This window comes from Mesocricetus auratus, unplaced genomic scaffold (genome assembly GCF_017639785.1).
Source record: "Mesocricetus auratus isolate SY011 unplaced genomic scaffold, BCM_Maur_2.0 Super-Scaffold_100010, whole genome shotgun sequence".
In the NCBI taxonomy this organism is placed as follows: Eukaryota; Metazoa; Chordata; class Mammalia; order Rodentia; family Cricetidae; genus Mesocricetus; species Mesocricetus auratus.
In genome coordinates, this window is record NW_024429194.1 from 70,189,521 (window position 1) to 70,210,316 (window position 20,796).

The 20,796-nt window shown below is 39.6% G+C and overlaps 1 protein-coding gene across 2 annotated transcripts in view; it reads left to right on the forward strand.

The window, feature by feature from the left end:
• The window catches only part of Nell2 (neural EGFL like 2), a 276,472-nt gene that overhangs the window by 102,351 nt on the left and 153,325 nt on the right, over positions 1–20,796 (forward strand). For both annotated transcript variants that reach the window (XM_040753915.1, XM_040753916.1), the window contains exon 11: positions 19,058–19,149. In XM_040753915.1, the coding sequence (XP_040609849.1) occupies positions 19,058–19,149 (92 nt within the window). The remainder of the gene's footprint in view (positions 1–19,057; positions 19,150–20,796) is intronic.

Genomic DNA, 20,796 nt, shown 5'->3' on the forward strand with positions numbered 1-20,796 from the left:
GGGGCATCTAGGCTGCTTCCAGGTTCTGGCTATTACAAAAATTGCTACTATGAACATAGTTGAACAGATTTCTTGTAGTATGAATGTGCATCCTTTGGGTATATGCCTAAGGGTGGAATTACTGGATCTTGAGGTATACTTATTCCTATTTTCCTGAGGAACAGCCATACTGATTTCCAAAGTGGCTGCACAAGTTTGTACTCCCACCATCAATGGAGAAGTGTTCCTCTTTCTCCACATCCTCTCCAGCATAAACTGTCATTGGTTTTTGGTATCTCAGAGTTGTTTTTATTTGCATTTCCCTGATGGCTAAGTATGTTAAACCATTTCTTAAGTGCCTTTAGGCCATTTGAGATTCCTCTGTCGATAATTCTCTACTTAGATCTATACCCCATTTTTAAAATTGGATTATTTGGTGTTTTGGTGACTAGCTTCTTGAGTTCTTTGTATATTTTGAAGGTCAGCCCTCTGTCAGATGTGGTGTTGGTGAAGATCTTTTCCCATTCTGTGGGCTGCTGTTTTGTGTTGTTGACTGTGTCAGCATTTCACTGGTTTCTTAAGGATGTCATTGCATCTATCTGTTATGTAAAGTGGGAGCTGTGATCAGGTCTATGTTTGGAGACAGTCTGATACCTCTCAGCACTGTGATCCTGGGTCAATCATTTCTCCTCCTCTTATTCCCTTTACGTATTTGCTTTTTGTAATTTAAATGAGATGTTATAGGTCCATAGTGGTAGTATAAAACAGCCCTTATTAAATGACACTGATATGGTGATTATTAAATATTAATTGATTACTGTAAGTAGCATATGCAAGACTTTTATGTAGATGAAAAGAGCAAGATGTTGGCATGTAGCTCTGTCTAACATCATCCTGCTTTCTATTTCTAGTGATCCCATGGCAGCTGTACAGTTTAAGACAATAGTAGAATGATCCCTGTCTCCCAGAAATGCCTGCAAATCAGAATGGTCAGAAAATCTCTCTTCAGAAAAGATCAAGTTGAAGTGTTAGGTAGATTATCAAAGCTGAGAAAAAATTGTTTTTGAAATTATGAAAATTAAAAGTGCACTTCAAATTTTGGTGAACTGAATTATGGGAGATTTGTTTAAATGGTGAAGTAATAATGCTTTTTTCAGAACACCCAGTTTTCAAATTGCATTCTGAACAGCAGACAACATGAAATGAACTCATGGCCTTCCACACATGCATATACTGAATCTTATTACCAATTCTGCTTTTGTGTTTTGTGGATATGGCTCTTGAAAATGGAGTTGAAATGAAATATGTCCACAATTTGTTAAGCTAAAGAGCTGACTTTGGTGATTATTTTAAGGAAGGAGATGAAATATGCCTCATATTTTCAATGAAATATGGAGAAAATGTAGTTATGCTAGAGGCTCAGAGGTTTGCAGCACCTGCGCCTTTCCCTTGAGGCCACCAAGGGATCTTAATCTAAAATATGGAGAATAAAATATAATTGAGTAGAAGAAATTTAAATTGGTCTACTGATGCTTTTAAAGAAGAAATGATTTGTCCAAAACCCCAAACAATGTCTCTTAATGTCTGCCACTTCTTCCTTCACTCTTTCATTGACTCTGTAATTATATTTCAGCTCCTATTACCCCGATCCTACCCCTATATGACCCCAATCTTCTGACGGGTCCCATCTGACCCACCCAGAAGCCGGCTTAAGCACTCACTGAATTCTTTATGAAATTCTGTTGTAATTTAATCTTCTCTATGAGGCTCGTCTGCGAGCTTTGTTCTGCTCCCTGGCGTTCTGACTAGAAGGCTGTTGGCAAATGTAGAGTCTCATTTTTTACCTCTGTCAGTAGAATCTCATGGAGAACCCAAATATTCTTCCAAATATTGGCTACCCATTGTGATCGCCATACTAACCCTGTGATACTAGATCTGTTTTAGAAATGTGTGCTTCCAATTAGTGATTTGGCAACTGTGTTTGTAACCACTCACTCCACTGCATCCTTGCATTTAAAATGCTGACATTCCTCTTCTCAAGGCTTCTTCCCTGAACTGTGTGCGGTGTGCTCAAGCCTGGTTATATAGGCACAGTCGAAGTACACTTGCCGATGGCGTTGGTCAACTCTACTGTCTTTAGCTATTATGTTACTCAGAAGGGAGCCATCTGAAAAATGAATATACATTCTTTATCAGGGAGCAGTGCTCGCCCTAATCTTGTTAGTTTTCTAGTAGTGTAAGTTTCTGATTACTCTATCTTCTGTTAGTAGTTCATTCTACTACTACTATTACTATTATTGTCTTCTCTTAGTAGTGAAGCCTGTAACCCATTCTATTTCATAGAATCAACTGTTTTTTCTTTCTGCTCTATCTTTCCTGCATTATACAGCACATTCACGTGAAAGCACACACAATTATGACATCCATAGCATCTCTTGTCTCCTATTTGTGAACCTTCGGTATTAATGTATCAGAACCCACTAAAATACCTCCTTTCCTGTGAAAGTCTTACAACCATTCATCCTAACATGTAATTTTTAAAAAATTATCCTTCCTACCTATCAATTCTGCTAGATAATTGCGGGCCTCCCTGAAAATCACCTGCTGTGGAGGATGTAAATAAATATCAGTCCCTTCTTACTTGATCTTTAGCAGTTCGCACGTGTTAACTCTATTTTATTTGGGGGGATTGTAAAAAGGAAAGGCCACCCACTGGATATCTTCTTTTTATTTAAAGAATGACACCAGCCTCCTGTGGATGACAGGACTTTCCTTGGACTGCCCATTGCAGAGTGCGTGATTATATATTGTCATTTTACTCCTCTTCTAGCTGCCTAGCATTGATGGCCAGGCAGAACTTCTTTTCATCTTTGTTGTGATAATCATATTGCTTCAAAATAGTTTCCACTGGATTCTGCGTCATTTATGTGCACAGTCATCTTTTTGTTGAAGGGACTGATTTAATCATGCAAAGGGAATGTGGATGAGCAATATTAACAGTGTGGTAAGCAGGTAAGCACTGGCCATTAATCACTCTGGGCCTTTGCCCTTCCGCATGTCTCACTGGGATTATTGGCATCCCCTTCCCTCTCATGGCTTCATTGGCCTCAATAGTCCCCTTCCATTTACTGTTCTGATGGTGACTTTGTCTCATTATTTTCACTACTTAAGTACAGTGCTTTTATCTTGGCAATACTGCCCCAGATCACTTACAGTCTTTCTTACTCTCCCTTCCAAAGATGCTATAAAATAGTTCCTTCCACAAGAGATGGCATCCTAAGTGACACATTTTAGTGACACCTCCTCAGCACTGAAGTGATTTCTGAAATGTGCTACTTATGACCAAGCTGAGAGAGGCCAGAGGAAATTAAAAATGACAAAAATATTTGAAAATCGACTCAGGAAAAAGTGAAACAAAACAGGATGGTGACATTTGTGTTCACTCTTCTGTGTGAGCACACTTCTGGAAAGGAGTGGCAGTTGAGGGAGATGGAAGGAACGTTGAAGAACTTGGAGTGTGTCTGATGAAGAACTTTTGAAGGCACTGACAATGCATTATTTATATTCAAACCTGTGTGGAAGTTCTGCTGTACAGAATTCCCCAGGGAAATTTCTTTTGCAGCTTGCCTTTAGCCAAACCAGTTGAAAGACTGAACTGAAGGGACAGACAGCTTCAGGAGGGTCATTTCCTGCCAGTTTTTGATTCAAATCCTTGTCCCTGGTCATGAAATGTGAGGCAATCCTTTTGGAGTCATCTTTTTGTTGAAGGGATTGATTTAATCATGCAAGGGCAATGTGGATGAGCAATATTAACTTAATGCTAGGATCTCTGTCTCTAGGGTCCAATCTGCCTTTTATAGTCTCTGAATTATTGATGACTGTGTGCACACTTTCCATAACACAGTTCCCACGACAGTGGAGCAATCGTAATTTTACTCGTTTGGTCTCTTCCTCTCTCTTTGCTTGTCTTTAATATTCTCTCTTTGGCATTTGTCTTTATAGTTTGAATACTTAATTTGGAAAGCTGACCTTATTTCTGAGTGTGTTCTTTTGGCAAACAGATAGATATTTTTGGAGCTTTCGTACTATCCACCTTTGAAGAATTTGGGTTGTGTGAACCAAAGCTGCCTGACTGATTCCTGTCCCATTCAGCAAGCAAATTGTGTGCTATTTAATGATGGTCCCATGGAAGCTAAGCATTGCTCAGCACCCAGCCCTTTATGTGGTTTCCCTTTAAGACACACTATAGGCCTACTCAAGGCTTACTCATGTGTACTTTCAAGTTTTGAGACTTGAAAACATCCCTTCACTTCTTATCTGTCCCCCAATGAGAGCCCCTGGCAACCAATGACCTCCTTTCTGTTTCTGAATATGACTTTTGAATATCCTCTGTGGTGGTTTGAATGAAAATGGCCTCCATAGGCTCATATGTTTGAATACTTTGTTCCTATTCAGCATGGAACTGTTTGGAAAGGATTAGCATGTATGGCCTTGTTGGAGGAGTGGTGACACAAGGAGTGGTCTTTGAGGGCTCAAAAGCCAAGTGCCATGCCCATTGCTTTCTTAGCTTTCTGTTTGTGTTTAAGATGTGAGCTCTCAGTTATTTCTCCTGCCATGCCTCTGCTCTACTGCCATGGGTTCTAACCATTTGGAACTATAAACCCAATCATTTTCTTTCTTTTATAAGTTGCCTTGGTCATGGTGTTTCATCATAGTAAAAGAAAAGTAACATTAAACATGACTTTGTGACGGTGAGCTCTGTTTTAATTGACTTGCCTGCACATGTCTATAGTCAGAAAGGTTTAGTTTCTTTCCTAATTCCGTGTATATCTATAAGTGTGCCTGTGTGAGAGTGGGATTGTACAGTATTTCTCCTCCTAGATATAGCTTATTTAGTGCTGAGTAATGTTTTGTAGATTTATCTGTAGTGACTCAAATGGGGTTTCCATCCTTTTGAAAGTTGGATAACTTCCCACTGTGTACCTATGTATTTATATGCTTTAGGGAATGATCACATTTCCTCTATCCATTGATCTGTTCATGTACTGGTAATTTCCATATACTGGCCATTAGGAATAGTACTGCAGTAAACACGGAAGCACAAACTCTCCTTGAGACAATATGATGATATCTCTGTGGTATATTGCCATAGGGTCACTGGTCACGTTATGATACTTGAGGTAATGATTGTATCTCTTGTGGTATATGGACATAGGGTCACTGAGCCACAAGTAACTTCTTGTATTTATTGAGCAAAAATCTTTATATTCCAGATGCTTGTGCAGATGTTTGAGATGGCCGCACTAATGTAGTCTCTCTTTTCAATAAATTTACAGTTAGAGAGAGACAATATGTTACCTTACAAGGCCCTGGGTACCACTTTTTAGAGATGCCTTGATACAGAGATAATTTTAGGGTCAGGTAGAAACCTGATGCAAGGGAAACTCCCACTAATCCATATGGATGACTCCCTGCTAATACTCCTAGCAATAATGGATAGGTAGACTGAGCTGTCCATCTACTGCAATCAGATCAGTAACTGCCCAGTTGTCATTGTAGAGCCTTTGTCCATTAACTTATGGAAACAGATGCAGAGATCCATAGCCAAGCACTGGGCTGAGCCTGGGGAATCCTGTTGAAGATGGAAGAATTTTAGGGGTCAGGTATTCAGGGTCATCACAAAGAACCTATATAAGCAACCGGTATGCTCATGGGAGCTCAAAGACTATGGGCCAGTGTCTAGGGAGCCTGCATGGGACATGCCTAGCCCCTTTGCATATGTATGATGGTTGTGTGACTTGGTATACCTGTGAGATTCCTAGCAGTGGGAGCAGGGTCTGTCCCTAACACTTTCACGAGCTTTTGGGAACCTGTTCTTATTTCTGGGTTGTCTTGCCCAGCCTTAATACAAAGAGAGGAACTTAGTTATACCTCAACTTGATAGGTCATGTTTTGTTGGTACCCATGGGAGGCCTGCCACTTTCTGAACAGAGATGGAGGTGGGGTAGATTTGGGGAGAGGGTCAGAGGGGAGGTGGGGAAGGGAGTGGGAGGAAGGGGAAGGGGAGGCTGCAGTCAGGATATAAAATAAATGAAAAAATTAAATAAAAAAGAATGAATCGGCACAGGTGTCCACTGACAAGTGGGAAGATAAAAAATGTGGTATATATGCACAGTGGAGTATTTGATTGCCACAAAATACAATGGAATACTGTCATTTTGACAAAGTAGATCTGAAAGATAAAATGTTAGGCAAAATAAGCTAGACAAAGACAAATCCCACATGCTTTTTCTCATATGTGGGACCTAAAAGCTTATTTCAAAGTATGTGAGGATATGATGGTAATTACTAGATGCAAAGTAGAAAATAGGAGGGACGTGCAGGGAATTTGGGAAACATTCTCCGAACACAGCAAGAGAGAAACTGTCCCACTGCACACAGTGGTATGTACTGTTCCCAGCAGCCTGTTGTATATTGTGTGAATAATGAGATAACTATGCTAATTACCCTGATAGGTTCAGCACACTGGATCCATATATTGAAATATCATGATATGTACTATTCTGTAAGAAGAAGAATAAACATTTAAAAACAAAAAATCTGTACCAAAACATTGTATATATAATTGTATTTAAAATTAAAACAGTGGTGCTTGTATAGTTGTCTGTTATTTCTCAGTTTAACTGTTTTTAGGCAATAGACACAAACTCCTATCATCTCACGTAGGGTACTATGGTCCCACTGAGTATCTATGCGGCTAACACTGTTCAACTGTTAATAGCTTTCTCTCCTCTCAATCGTGTTTCCTTTGGATATAAAGAACAGTTTTCCAGCCTAGCTGTACTTTAATAGCTTGAAAATAAAAATCCCAAGTCCCACCCTCGGCCATCCTTTTTTAATCTGTTAAGCATGTTTCTTGGAAACGGAGAGTTTTAAACGCTCTTCATACTTATATATGCATTTGTGGTGGGCTCTTTTGAGGGAAACACTTTCCATTTTGCATGGGTTTCCTAGTTGAATGTTTTTTAGGATGCAGATATACAGCATGCTATGATCCCCTGTCTCCCCATCTTTGTATCAGGAATGCTCCCTCCCTGATCTAGCCAGCACTAGTATCTTCCTCTGTCTATGCTCTTTTCAAATGCTCATCCTCTGTGATGCACTTGAAGGACTCTGTCCATGCTGGGAGTTGTATGTAGTTACTCCTGGATGTGCATGCCCATTCTTTCCTACACTTTGCTGAGGCCCCTTGACAACAGGAAAGGTGACTTCCTACTTGGCAAGAGGTTCTGTGTGATTGTTCCTCTTTTCAGGCTTGGCCACCATTGCTCACATCTTTATGAACTGTTTTGCTTCTCCCGTGTGTGTCTTCTTTTGGTGCTTTTTTATTTTCTTTGAACTTAGACATCACGAGTTTGCTTTTTAATTCTTCTTGCCCAGGTCCCATCTCTGCATGGGCCTACCACTGAGCCCAATTCATGTTGCCCACATCCAGGTAGGTGTGGTGTTGTCCACTGTGGCAAAAGTAAACCAGAGAAAATTGATATCCTCTACTTCCAGGTAGCTTTCAGGTGCCAGTTAGCTTCAGCCAGGACTGGAACCTTATGAGTTCCCTCCTGCTCCTCCATGCTGGAATATTGAATGCCTTGATCTTGTGAAAGATAATCACAACTGTTGTGAGTTCATGAGTACAACTGCCTGTCATGTCCAGAAGACACTTGGACAGCAGTTCTTCCAATCCCTCAGTCTTTACAATCTTCTGCCTCTCCATCCTGTATGTTCCCTGAGCCATGAGGGGAGGAAGTGTCACATGCACTTTGATAATTTGTATTTGTCTTTTTGAAACTCCGTCCACTGCAAAAAGAAGCTTACCTGATGAGGGGTGAGAGCTGTGTTAACCTATAGGCATAAGGATTAGTATTTAGAAGGCAGCTGGAAATTGTATTAGCATAGCAAAATGATAGAACTAAGGTTTTTTGTTTGTTTAATTTTTGGTTTTTCGAGACAGGGTTTCTCTGCATTGTTTTGGAGCATGTCCTGGAACTTTCTCTGTAGACCAGGCTGGCCTTGAACTCACAGAGATCCACCTCCCTCTGCCTCCCAAGTGCTGGGATTAAAGGCGTGTGCCACCAACGCCTGGTCAGTACTGTTTTTGCCTAGGGACTAAGACCTCCATATCTACAGGTTCTTAGCCAGGTTATGTATCAACTATGAGTTCCCTCCTGTTGACTGGACCTTCTAGTCCAGCCGCTGTCAGTTACCCCTCAACATATTCCTGCTGCTGTTGTACCATTATGCACCTCTCAGTAAACCACACCTTAAAAATGTCGTTCTTGTAGAACTGCCTTGTAAATGCTGCCCCCATTCATGTTTTTGCCTGATCAAGGTCTTTACATGTTATTTCCTGAAGTACTGATGTGTACTAGTATACTAAAGAGGATCACGCTTTACAGTTTACAAAGTGTTTGTGTCCAGTCTCCTCACTGTAATATCAGAACAACACAGAGCTAAAAGCTGTCACTGGTGGTGGGAAAACGTTTCTCAGAATTAATGCAAAGAGTGAATATTATCATTTTGACTAATGGCACATAAACAGAAGTCAGATGGCTTCCAATCCTGGCTTTGAAATATTTGACAATGTGCAAACTTTCCATTTTTATATTATGCGTTCTACTTTCCTTGTCAATGGAATGTGTCTGCTCATGGTTATTTACGTTTGGTTACTCTAATGGAGGTAAGTATTGATACACATACTCCAATGGAAGTGGGTATTGATACACATACTCCAACGGAAGTAAGTATCAACAAAAATATCAATGGAAGTAGATTTTGACACAAATAGTATAATGGAAGTATATATTGACACAGATACCATATTGCCTTCAATTCTTCACCACCATTCATTATAATCTATTTTCTTATCCTCTGCGTACGCAATAAATTCTTACATTATTTTTTTCTCAAAATTCTGTTCTATAGAATGTGAACCAGTGTCAAGAATCAGAGCAGGGTACTGGATGGATAGCTCAATGGTTGGACAGCTCTTGCAGAAGACCTGGGTTTGGTTCCTAGGACCCACACGGTAGCTCATAACTATCTGTAGCTCCAGTTCCAGGAGATTCAATGCCCTGTTTGTCTCAGTGGGCATCAGGCACTCAAGTAGTACACGGATGTACACATCAGCAAAACACCCACACACATATTTTTTAAAAAAGGAATCAGAATAGTAACACTTGTTAAATATAATTAATTTCAGAGTATATTTTAGGTTGAAACTCAGGGAATTTTGACATTAGTTAATTAATGAAAGCTCAATTAATGTATGCTTTGGTATGCATGCATATACAGTGTATACATGCTTACCAAAGGGGACAGCATATATGTGCTGGTCAGAGGACAACTGTGGGTGTCAGTTCTTTCCTTTTGTATTAGGTTCTGGAGATTGAACTTAAGTCATTAGCCTTGGTGGCCAGCACTTTTACCACCTCCACCATCTACCCATTAATTGTCTTTTAATTGAGCAAAATTAAGTTAGAATCCCAAGCACTGTGTCCCTCTTGCTGCAGCAGACTTTAGCCTTTTGCTGGTGTCCTTTAAATTTTCAGTCTTTGTTTTCCAAAGACTGAATCTGGGCACAGCATTTTGAACTTTTCCCCTTGTTCTATTCTAGAAGTTATTTTTATTCTCCTCTCCCTCCTGGATCCTCACTGGTGCTGTATTTATGGTATTTGAGGATCTGTTCTCTTTTTGGAAGAATAGGCTGCTGACTAAATTGAGTGCCCCCAGAAGAGCATCTTGCAGTCCATTCAAAGCCCAGGGATGTGATGTGCCCAGGTGGGAAGGAGAGTTGAACACCTCTACTCAGGATCTCTTTCCCTAAACTCTACTATTAGTTTTGCAAGCAACTAAATTCCCAAACAATTAATGAGATTTAGTTAAAGGAAGCAATTGATGAATGCATGAATTATTTAAGTGCTCTGGAACTCTGTTTCAGATGGAATTGGCTCATGAAATTGGTGTTACTGAGGGAGAAGGGAGGAAACATTTTCTCATAAAGTTGTCTAAGTAGAAACATAATTTGAGCATGTTCCTTTTTATCACTCATGTCAATAACTTACTCCCATAATACGGATAAACAAACATGCCTCTCTCACATATTCTTTGATCATTTTATAGGAAGGGTCTTTGAGACCCAATCTGTAGAACTTTCATAATTAAGATTCAAAATTCAAAAATGAAACCAAAGGGGAAATTTGAGAAGGTTCAGAAAGATTTATTTATTTTTATCAAACAGGACTCTGGGACAGCATTTGCTTAAAAAAAAAACAGAACGAACTGAGATTTTTATTATGCATGGTAGTTCTTGGCACTCAAGCAATTTAATTATAAATGCGACACTGTCCCTCTTCTCAGGTAGAAATGCATTTTTAAAAGTATGCAACTAAATAGAGAGAAGGGCTGTGTGCTCGGTGCTATAGTCAGAATTTAAGCATTACAAAGGGCCCAGAGAGATCAGTTCTTGTCAGCTAGTGTATAAGTCTTTGACTACAACTATGCCATGAACTGACTGCAGATAAGTTCTGATTACAAAATAGTTGGGACTGTGCAGAGCGTGCACTGCTGAGCTGTCTTTCCAGATGATTGAAGCATTTTCAGGTGTGTCTGTTGAGTCTGCCTGCCCCCTGCAAGGATTTTTTATACACTCCATTCTTTTTAAAATTGTAATAAAGCTCAAATATGTATAATAGTGGTTAGTGGGATTTTTTTGTCCTCCAGCCAACTCCATTTGTATGTCACTAACAAATAACTGCCATTGTCTTAACCATGAGCAGCTGCCATGTTCTTGGTATCTTTGAGAAGACTCCCCAAAGAAACAGATTTCAAAATCTTTGTATGAAATGATACCACAGATAAACAAAGACGTTTGATTCTTGGTGCTTTCCAAAGGAATTTTAAAGAAAAAATAAGTACCACATCTTACCTAAGTCAATTTTACCAGTTTGCTTCTTTGTACCCTTGAACTTTTCTTTTTGGTGTCACTGTTTTTCTTTTTTCTTTTAATTGTGATTTCTTTTATTTTTATTTTATATATTTACATTCATATTTACTTTATATAAGTACACTATTTCCTCATTCCCTTTCTTCCCTGGTTTCTTTTACATTCATGGACTCTACTTTCATTAATTCTTGTTACACAAATGAATGAATATACATATATATGTATGCATATATTTCTAAATGTAGCCTGCTAGGTCTGTATTATGATACTCTTGCATATGTTTTCTGGGCTGACCATTTGGTATTGGATAAATAATTGGTGTGCCATTCCCTGAGGAAGACTAGTTCTCCAACTCTCAGCATTCCTTTGTTGCCTGTAATTGTTTGTCTGTGTAGGGTTGAGGCCTTGTGAGCTTCCCCTCATCCACTTTGGCATGTCTCTTGTCCTTGTTCAGCTCGTGTTTAGGCAGTCATACTGCTGAGATTATATAGGTGCTGCTTCTGACATTAGTAGGAGACAGAGACACAATCTCACAGTCACTTCCCTGATGCTCTTGTTCTTACCACCATTCCTCCCCCTCTTCTGCAATGTCTTCTAGGCCTTAGGTGTAGGAGGGCTTTGTAGATGATTCCACAACTCTGCATTTTGATTGGTTGGGATTTTCTTTGATGGTCTTGGTATATTACAAAGAGACACTTCCTTGATGATATGTTAGGACTACTCTGATCTGTGGGTATAAGTACAAATGTTTAGAATGTGTTAGAGGTTATGCTATTTTAGGAGAGGGGTGGTGTAGGTTCTCCTCTAAAATCCATGACCTCACAAGCCTTGGTAGTTGACTAGGCTTCCAGAACCAGCATGGCTTCTTTCTTGTTGAGCAAGTCTTGTGTCCAATTTTAGAGCTGTTGGCTAACTTTTAACTGTGCTGGGCCACTCCAAATGTCTTGGGAAATTGAAAAGTATATATCTCTATCTCTATCTCTGTCTGTCTGTCAGTCTGTCTGTCTTTAATCCACTGGTTGAAAAAGAGAAACTAAATACATAGTGAGCAGACTTTAGAAGTGAAATATGGCTTACCCTTTTGATTATATATTCTAAAATATTTCAGTTGGATTTAAGTTTTTTCTTTGCCAGATTGTAGAAGTTAATTTGAAATTCATTGGAGGAAATTATAGTTCGCAGCTCTGCTTTAAAGACCAGTAAATCAAGATTTTATTGTGCAATTTAGAATTTTCACAGTTTTACTGGCTTCTCTCACTTATCTGTTTCTCAGTCTGTGGTTATAAATCATTTTCTACTTTTTAACAACTGATGACTGTCAGTTTTGCATCATTTCTGTCTCCACTCTTCTTTGTCGCTATTTGCATTGTGATAATAGGTAGGAGTAAGAGTAATTAACATGAATTACTTTTGCAGATTCCTTGGTAATTATGGTACTGGTAACTGTGTAATGTATGATGTTTATCATAGCTTTAGTAAAATGTATATGCCTGCTGTTATATCATCCTATTAAATTTCTAAAAGTTGTTGTGGATGTTCCTAGTTAATTCTGAGCAGGATGTGCATGTGAAATGCTGGGTGACATAATCATGTAAATCATAATTCTAACGGTACTTCTCAAGATCACACAAACAGCCATACCTGTCAATGAAAACATGCAGTTGACATAGCCATGGTGCTGTAGCCTCTTCTGACTTCAGAAAGGACTAATTGTTTCATGCACAGAGTGAAATGCCTGAATGAATAAATCTATCTCCTTAGATGATTTATATATTAAAATATGTGAAGTTTCACTTCTTCATATAATAAGCTCTATGAAATACAATGGTTCAATATGGGTTCTTGAAAATATGTCCTAATTGCTTGTCACAAGGAACTTGATGTTGTATATGCACACAGGCACAATGACAGATACACACTGAAGTTAAAAAAGAAATGAAACCCTTGTGATTATAGACTCATGCATGCAATTAAATTAAAACAAGGCTTTCAGCTGGGTGTTGGTGGCACACACCTTTAATCCCAGCACTCAGGAGACAGAAGCAGGCGGATCTATGTGAGTTCGAGGCATCCTGGTCTACAGAGCGAGTTCCAGGACAGCCTCCAAAACAATACAGAGAAACCCTGTCTCGAAAAAACAAAACAAACGAAAAAAAAAAAACCAGGGCTTTCTATCACAAAGCCATAGTTACTCACTGCTTTGTGGGAGAAGTGAACATGCATACTGGTAGTCCATTGAGGAATGGCAGGTGCTCTCCGTTACCGGAAATCTGGAGCTGATCTTCCACTTCAGTGTCCGCAGGGATCACCTCCTTCCTATGGTAGATCTACATTTAAAAAAGTAAATGTCAGTGTTCTCTCTTCATAACTTGTTTGTCAAGCATTTCCCTCTCCCCTGGTCTTCCTCAGGCCTCTGCTTGCAAGACGTCTTAAAAGTCCACAGTGAGCAATCTTCTTAAGATCCTTACCTCCAGTCCTGTGGTTGCTCCTAATCTGAATTCTGGGAGCCTGGCTTCTGTGATTGACATAGTCCTGGTCAGCTTTGCAGCTGGCTTTGTGTGGCTATTCACAGTGTGAGAGCCTGGCAAAAAAAAAATGGGAGGTCAGAGAGAAAGAACTGGCCATGTTTTCTTACTTCCTCTTCTCTGCAGTGGCTGATCCTAGGTCACAATTAACTCCTAGACAGACTTTCAGCCTAACTCAGATCTACTCCAGTGATACCCTCTCCTCTGCCCCTCAGTTAGAACAGTCTGAAGATGACTTGTGGTGCTCTAGATCTATTAAAATAAGTTATGTGTGAGCTGATCTACCAACTAAATAGTGACGGCAGGGATCATGTCTCATTCACATTCGGGTTAGGGTTAGGGTCCTGCTACCTAAAGAGCACCAGGCATGTAGAAGGCACTCAGGACACATTTCTTAAGTGTGTTGTGGATGCTTGTTCTACTTCTCTAATTTCTCTTTGAGAAATCCCAGTCCTTCTAACATGTTTGGATTAGTCCTCCCAGTGTTTTCAGGAATCCTTACAGCTTTTCAGAGTTTCTTCACATTTTTCTTTCTTTCCTTTTTAAAAAACTTATTTTTTAGGGAGGAACATTTAAAGTAGTCTCTCCACTACTGCTTAGTTTGCCAGTTGGTGTCATCCTTGTAGATCTCTGGAGATCTCATTAGTGCCAGATCTCCCTTCAAACCTATCATGATATCTCTCATCCTGCTCTCCTCTATTCTTCTACCAACTCATCCTTCCTGCTCCCCCATGTTCTTCTCCTCCCTCCTCTTCTCTCCATCTTTTTTTGACGACTATCTTACATACCATCCTAGAAACTCCATCCAATGACAAACGGAAGCAGAGGCAGACACCCACAGCTAAACACTGAACTGAACTCCTGGAATCCAGTGACAGAAAGGGAGGAGTGATGAGCAAAGGGGTCAAGACTGGACTGGTAAAACCCAGAGAAATAGCTGAGCTGAACAAGGGAGAGATCTTGTACTCCAGACTGGTGCCTGAGAGGCCAGCATGGGAATGATTAAGACCCCCTGATTGTGGGTGCCAGTGAGGAGACCCAGGCATTCTGTGGGGCTTTGGGTAGTAGATCAGTATCTATCCCTGGCACACAAATGGTCTTTGGGTACCCATCCCACAATGAGGGATGCTCTCTCAATCTGGACACTTGGGGAGGGCCTGGGCCCTGCCTAGAAAGAAATGACAGTCTCTAGAGATCTCTCATGGAGGGCTTTACCCTCCCTGGGGAATGGAGTGGGGATTGGGTGTCCAGCTAGGGGGGGGTTGGGGGGGCTGGCGGAGGGAGTGGTCATGGAGGGGAGAGAGAGGGAACTGGGACTGACATGGGAAGCAAGCTTGTTTCTAATTTAAATATATAATAAAAAGTGTTAAAAACTTATTTATTATATATATAGTGTTCTGTCTGCATGTATCCCTGCAGGCCAAAAGAGGGCACAAGATTCTATCACAGATGGTTGTGAGCCACCCAGTGGTTGCTGGGAATTGAACTCAGGACCTCTGGAAGACCAGCTAGTGTTCTTAATCACTGAGTAATCCCTCCAGCCCCACATTTTTCTTTTATAAAACACAAGAAATGCATATCCTGTTGGCATCATGGATATCCTTCATAAACCATAGCATATTGGAGATCCCAATAACTGATCAAAATCCAAATGAGAAAAAAACTTACTTTGGATTCTCCCTAAGCCAAGTTCAGCATCCCTGCTGGTGCTTGCGTCTCTGCACAGCCCTATCGGGTGCCGTATCATCCCATAAGTTGCCTGCTCGTGTCTTTTGAATTGAGTTTTGAGCAGAAGGTCCACCTGTGCTGCACTACTGTTAAGTTATCATAAGAATTTGCATGAGGCGAGTTTGTCCTTGCATTTTCACCTTGTTTCCTTTCCCTTCTGTGCAAGAAAGGCCCACAGCGCCATGTTTTTTTTTCTTTTGCCCACTCCTGAACTTGAAGAGGATGCAGTTACCAATTCATGTAGTGAGCTTTGAAACCTTTGAATTCAGGTGCTGAGTACAAGTTAGAAAGGTTCATTTTTCATTCTCTTATAAAATACAGGATGTATTACCTGTGAGTAAAGGTACATTTGACCAGATTCTGGTGTGTTAGATTTATGGATTTACTAAGATAAAAGCACACTTTATATTACACACTAAGGACACATTCAGCAATCAGTGGGGTTTATTAAGTAAACACGTAGGTTGTTTTAGTTCATAATGTGGCACGTAGTATACAGTTGACATTCAGTAGTTTCATTTTAAATATTCATGATCAACTTTCAGACAGTCTCTAAGTAATATAATTCATATAATTAAGTTGTATTATTTTCCAGTTAGCTCCCTAAAATTTGTAACCAATTCTCTAGTAGTTGTATTTAGGTTGTCAAGTTTCTTAATACAAGCTGAGTAAGGGAGTTAGCTGAAGAATGGCTGTTAATAATGTGCATAAATGTCATTGTTTCTTACCATTGAATGACACTCCATTGTGTAAATGTACCACATTTTCTTTATCCATTCTTCAGTTGAGGGACATCTACGATGTTTCCAAGATCTGGCTGTTATCAATAATGTTGCCATGAACATAACTGAGCAAACATCCTTGTGGTGTGAATGTGCCTCCTTTGGGTATATGCCTAAAAGTGGTATTGCAGCATCTTGAGGTAGGCTGATCCCTAGTATTCTGAGAAATCGTCACTGGCAGTGGGTCCAAGATTTAACTCTAATGCACAAACTGACTTAGTGGAGCCCCTTCTATGTGGAGTGATACCTTGCTCAACCTAGACACAGGGTATGGGGGGTGGAGAGGTGCCTTGTTCCTGCCTTAAGGAGATGATGGGACAGACTTAGTAGACTTCCTAGGGAAGGCCTTATCCTCTCCCAGGAGCAGATGGGAGTAGGGGGATTGAGGGGAGAAGTAGGAGAGGAGGGAGGGGAAACTGGGATTGGAATGTAAGAAATAAATTTAAAAAGTGCCAAAAAACAAGCAATAAAAATTTAAAAACATAAAAAATGTGCATGGATTCCAGTACTTTAATGTGCAGCTATTTTTTTAAAAGTCAGGTTACAAACTTTGGCACCTAATATCTGTACAATAATGTTAGTGCAAATGTCTAATTTCAACATTACCAATTGCTACTTACAAGCTATGTTTTTAAATGAGGGGAAATATAAATTCCAAAGAGTAAAAGAATTTTTTCATTCATATAGACAGAACCAAAATGATATGTTGACATTACAAATTCTATGTGGCTAAAATAAAGGGTGGGACTTATTAAATATGAGGGGTCTGTTTGCATCAGACAGTTGTCTTCTGTTAGTCTCCAAACAAGTTCTCTTGGGGTGTTTATATGTTATGTGGAATTTAAATATCCATGATAGGTCCTTTCAAAGAAAACAATGTAAAACTGCAAAGCAAAAGTTAGTTTAGGCAGTGATTCTCAATCTGTGGGATATGACCCTTTTGAGGAGGTCACGTATTATATATCATGCATCTCATATGTTTGTATTATAATTCATTAAATTAGCAAAATTATAGCATTGGAAATATTTTTGTGGTTGGGAGGTCACCACAACATGAGGAACTGTGTTAAAGGGCCAAAGGCTGCAGCATTAGGAAGGCTGAGAACTATTGGTTTACAGCTTAAAACCTGAAGCCTGATAATGACCCTAACATTAGGCTGCTGTAGTGTGAGGGAAACCCAGACAACAGCCAACATCAGCAGTATGAAATGATCATTTCAAATTAAGAGTAACTTCTGTTACTTCAGTTGAGAATATTTTTCAAGTTTCATAGAGAAATGATTGGAGATCTATGTACCTTGTCTGATTACAACTTGCTTCCATGTCTCTGAGTTGTGTTTAAAAATGTTTCTGTCATTGAGATGGAAGCAAGGTAGGTCATATTAATTCATCTCGATGTTTTAAATGGGGTGTCTCAACTCATGAATATTCATGTAAGGTAATATAAACTAAAAAGCATAAAGCCTACATGTGCATGTTGTAATTAAGAGCTTCCTAATTTGTCTTAAGATTCTACAGCATATTAAAATGCACCAAGCCTTTGTTGCCACCCAAGTGCACACTGAGGGGGTCTTAAGGAGAATATCATCCATCAGGCAGTTAAATAGCTACAAGTCTTATTGTTTTCTTTTTCCCCTTTTACTGAACATAGATTTTTTTTCTCATATTATACATCCTCTGGCTCCCTCTCCCTCTACTCCTCCCAGTCCTGATCCACCTCCTCTCACCTCCAGATCTATCCCCTTTCTGTCTCTTGTTAGGAAACTAACAGGGTTCTAAGGAGTAATAATAAAAATAATATAATAAGCTAAAACAAAAAGCAACACATTCAAATAGGACAAAACAGATGGAAGGAAAAGAGCCCAAGAAGAGGCACGAAAAACAGATACATATATGTAGAAACTCACTTTTTCACATGCTCAGGAATCCTGTAAAAACATGAAACTGGAAGCCTTAATATATACACAAATGACTTATGGGGTAAAAGGAGAGGAAAATATATAAATAAGATCAAAATTAAAAATAAGATAAAAATTTTAAAGATCTCTGACACTTCGTGAGACAAGGTACCTCCAAGGACACTGTTGAATTAATTTTCAGTTGGCTATCTACTGGTGGACAGGATGTCTACCCTTAAGAGTAGTTTGATTCACTACATACTCTCCTTGGAAAAAGCAAAGTGTTCATTTCAAGTGGTAATCAATGGAGACAGCTTTCTGGTTGGGGTGTGGGGCTGTGTCCACCTCTTCTTTCGGCTCTAGGACCCCATCTGCTGCAGACCCCCTGTAGGCCCTGTGCCTGGTGCTCAGTCCCTGTGAGCTCATAAAAGTGCAGATCCTGTTGATTTAGAGAACTTTGCTTCCTTGGACATTACACCTATTCTGCTGCCTCTTACTCAAGGTTCCCTGTGCTATGAGGGGAGGGATTTGATGGAGACACTCCCCCTTTAGGACTCAGTATTCTGAGGTCCCTGACTCTGCACATTGTCTGGCTGGAAGGTCTCTGTTCTCATCTGCTACAGGAAGAAGCTTCTCTGATGATGGCTAAGCAAGGCACTGATCTGTTTTCCCTGGCCAACATTCCCTCCCTCCCTCCCTCTGTCCCTCCTTCCCTCCATCCCTCCCTCTGTCCCTCCCTCTCTCCATCCTTCCTTCCCTCCTTAACCCCTCCCTCCTTCTTTCATTTAATTTGTGTGTATTCATTGTCTATGTACTGGGTTGCATGAAGACATTTTTATATTAATATATAATGTGTTTTAAGCATGTGAGACTTAAAGTCCAAAAGTCCTTTCCAGAGTCTTATTCTGGCAACCTGGAATACCTCATTATTCTTTTGTGCCCATTTCACTCTCTCAGCTTAATTTGCATGCTGCTAATTAAGGTTTATAAGTACCTTATATTAGACTGAATACATATACATTTTTAGTCATTCAAATGACTTTTAATAAAAGACTAGGAACAGGTAAAATAGTAAGAAAATGATCTGCATGTTTCTGAACTGTGTTTCCTAACAAAGCTTCGGTGTGTGTCCCTTTTATTCTAAAGCCACTTGCCAGTTCCAAGGACGGAGCTACTTTGAGGGAGAACGGAACACAGTCTACTCATCCTCTGGAATGTGTGTCCTGTATGAGTGCAAGGTAAGCTGGCTCTCAGGGGCCTTCCAGAACCATCTCCAGTATATAAATACTATGACTGTTTCTCTTTAAAATCATCCCCCTAACAACACTCTTTTTGAATCCTAACTCAAGGAGAAAGTCTGAATAGCACTCTCCATTCAAATATGAAAGTGTTTCCATTATCTTTTTAAGCGTGTGAGCTAGTTGTTATAAAACAATATTGCAACACATGAAAAAGTTACTTGTCAAATCAGTTTTATGACTGAAAACTTTCTAATTCAGATCAACTCCATGTTTGCCGCTGTGAGGAAACTTCAAAGACAATAGATGCAGCTTGTTGTTTCGAATGATTTTGACTCCAGTGAGAAATATCACTCAGCTAATTGGAAAATAAAACATGAAATTGCCTTGTAAACATTAATTGTTGTGCAGAGATGACATTAATATGGATTTTAAATGGATCCCCAAAGCAAACACTCTACATCATCTCCATCCTGTGTGGCTTAAGATAAAATAAGGCCACAAGACAACACCATAGCTTACACCAGGAGTGTGAAGAGCCATGGAAAACAGGGTTGGTTGGATTTCCAGGCACAAGTGAAAAGACAGAGTACAGAAACATGTTACACCAGTCAAAACTGATTTCTCATCTGAGCTTTAATTTTCCTCTTGATTGCCCCTTGTGCATGGAATTGACAATCTAGAGATCGCACAAAATATTAAAATTAAAAACAAGTGATTTAGTATGATTGTGTCAATAGAATTATCTAGCTATAGAACTATCAAGGACTAAGGAAAGGAAATCATAAGGGTTTGTGCATGATACATGGTATTCCCAAAGAGGGTCCATTTCATGCACACCTATAAGAGACTATCTGAGGACTTGCCAATTAGCCAGGTTAAGAGACAGAAGGGACTATGACTGTGGGTCCTAATATTTTATAGTGGACTTGGGAGGCTTCTTTTGTTTAAAATCTGCTTTCCTATAATATGAGTCAGATCCTAAACATAGGAGAATCAAGGCTCAGGAATGTGTCAATGAATTGCGGGCTCCTGTCTGCAGATGGGACCTCCTTCCAGCATCCACACCTGTGTTCCCAGTGGGGTAAGTCCCACTGTGGAGCCTGCAAGATTTGACGTATGATCTAGTCATTCCAAAACAAGAAAAAGGGAATTAGAGATAAAAATGTGAGCTCCAATTCTGAAACATAAACTGTACATTTAACTCACTGTGAGCATTTGATGTCTCTTCCTCAGTATTTGTGAGCCTGATAACATTGATTATTGTGGGACACATATTTGCTAAGACAGTTGCTTACTTGATGCTAAATATGCTGTAAGATAATTTCGTTTTAAATGAGCTCAGTTAGAGGTCTGGATATAGGTAATATTGTGGGTGTTCAGTATACATTAGGTGAATGGTGCCCATTATTTTTTGAACAAAAGAAGTTGTCTCCTCTGCTCTTATCCCAATGCTGTCCAAAAGAAGCATGAGCCATAAAGACAATGTGTTGGGTTCAGTTTTTTTTGTATTTAGTACATATGTCTAAAACATCTCTCAAGTATGAAATTTGTTATAAAATAATTAATGAAACAAATTTTTCATTCTTTTGCATACTATGAGCAGTGTCTTCAAAATCTTGTATATATTGCAGTTTTCAAGACCAC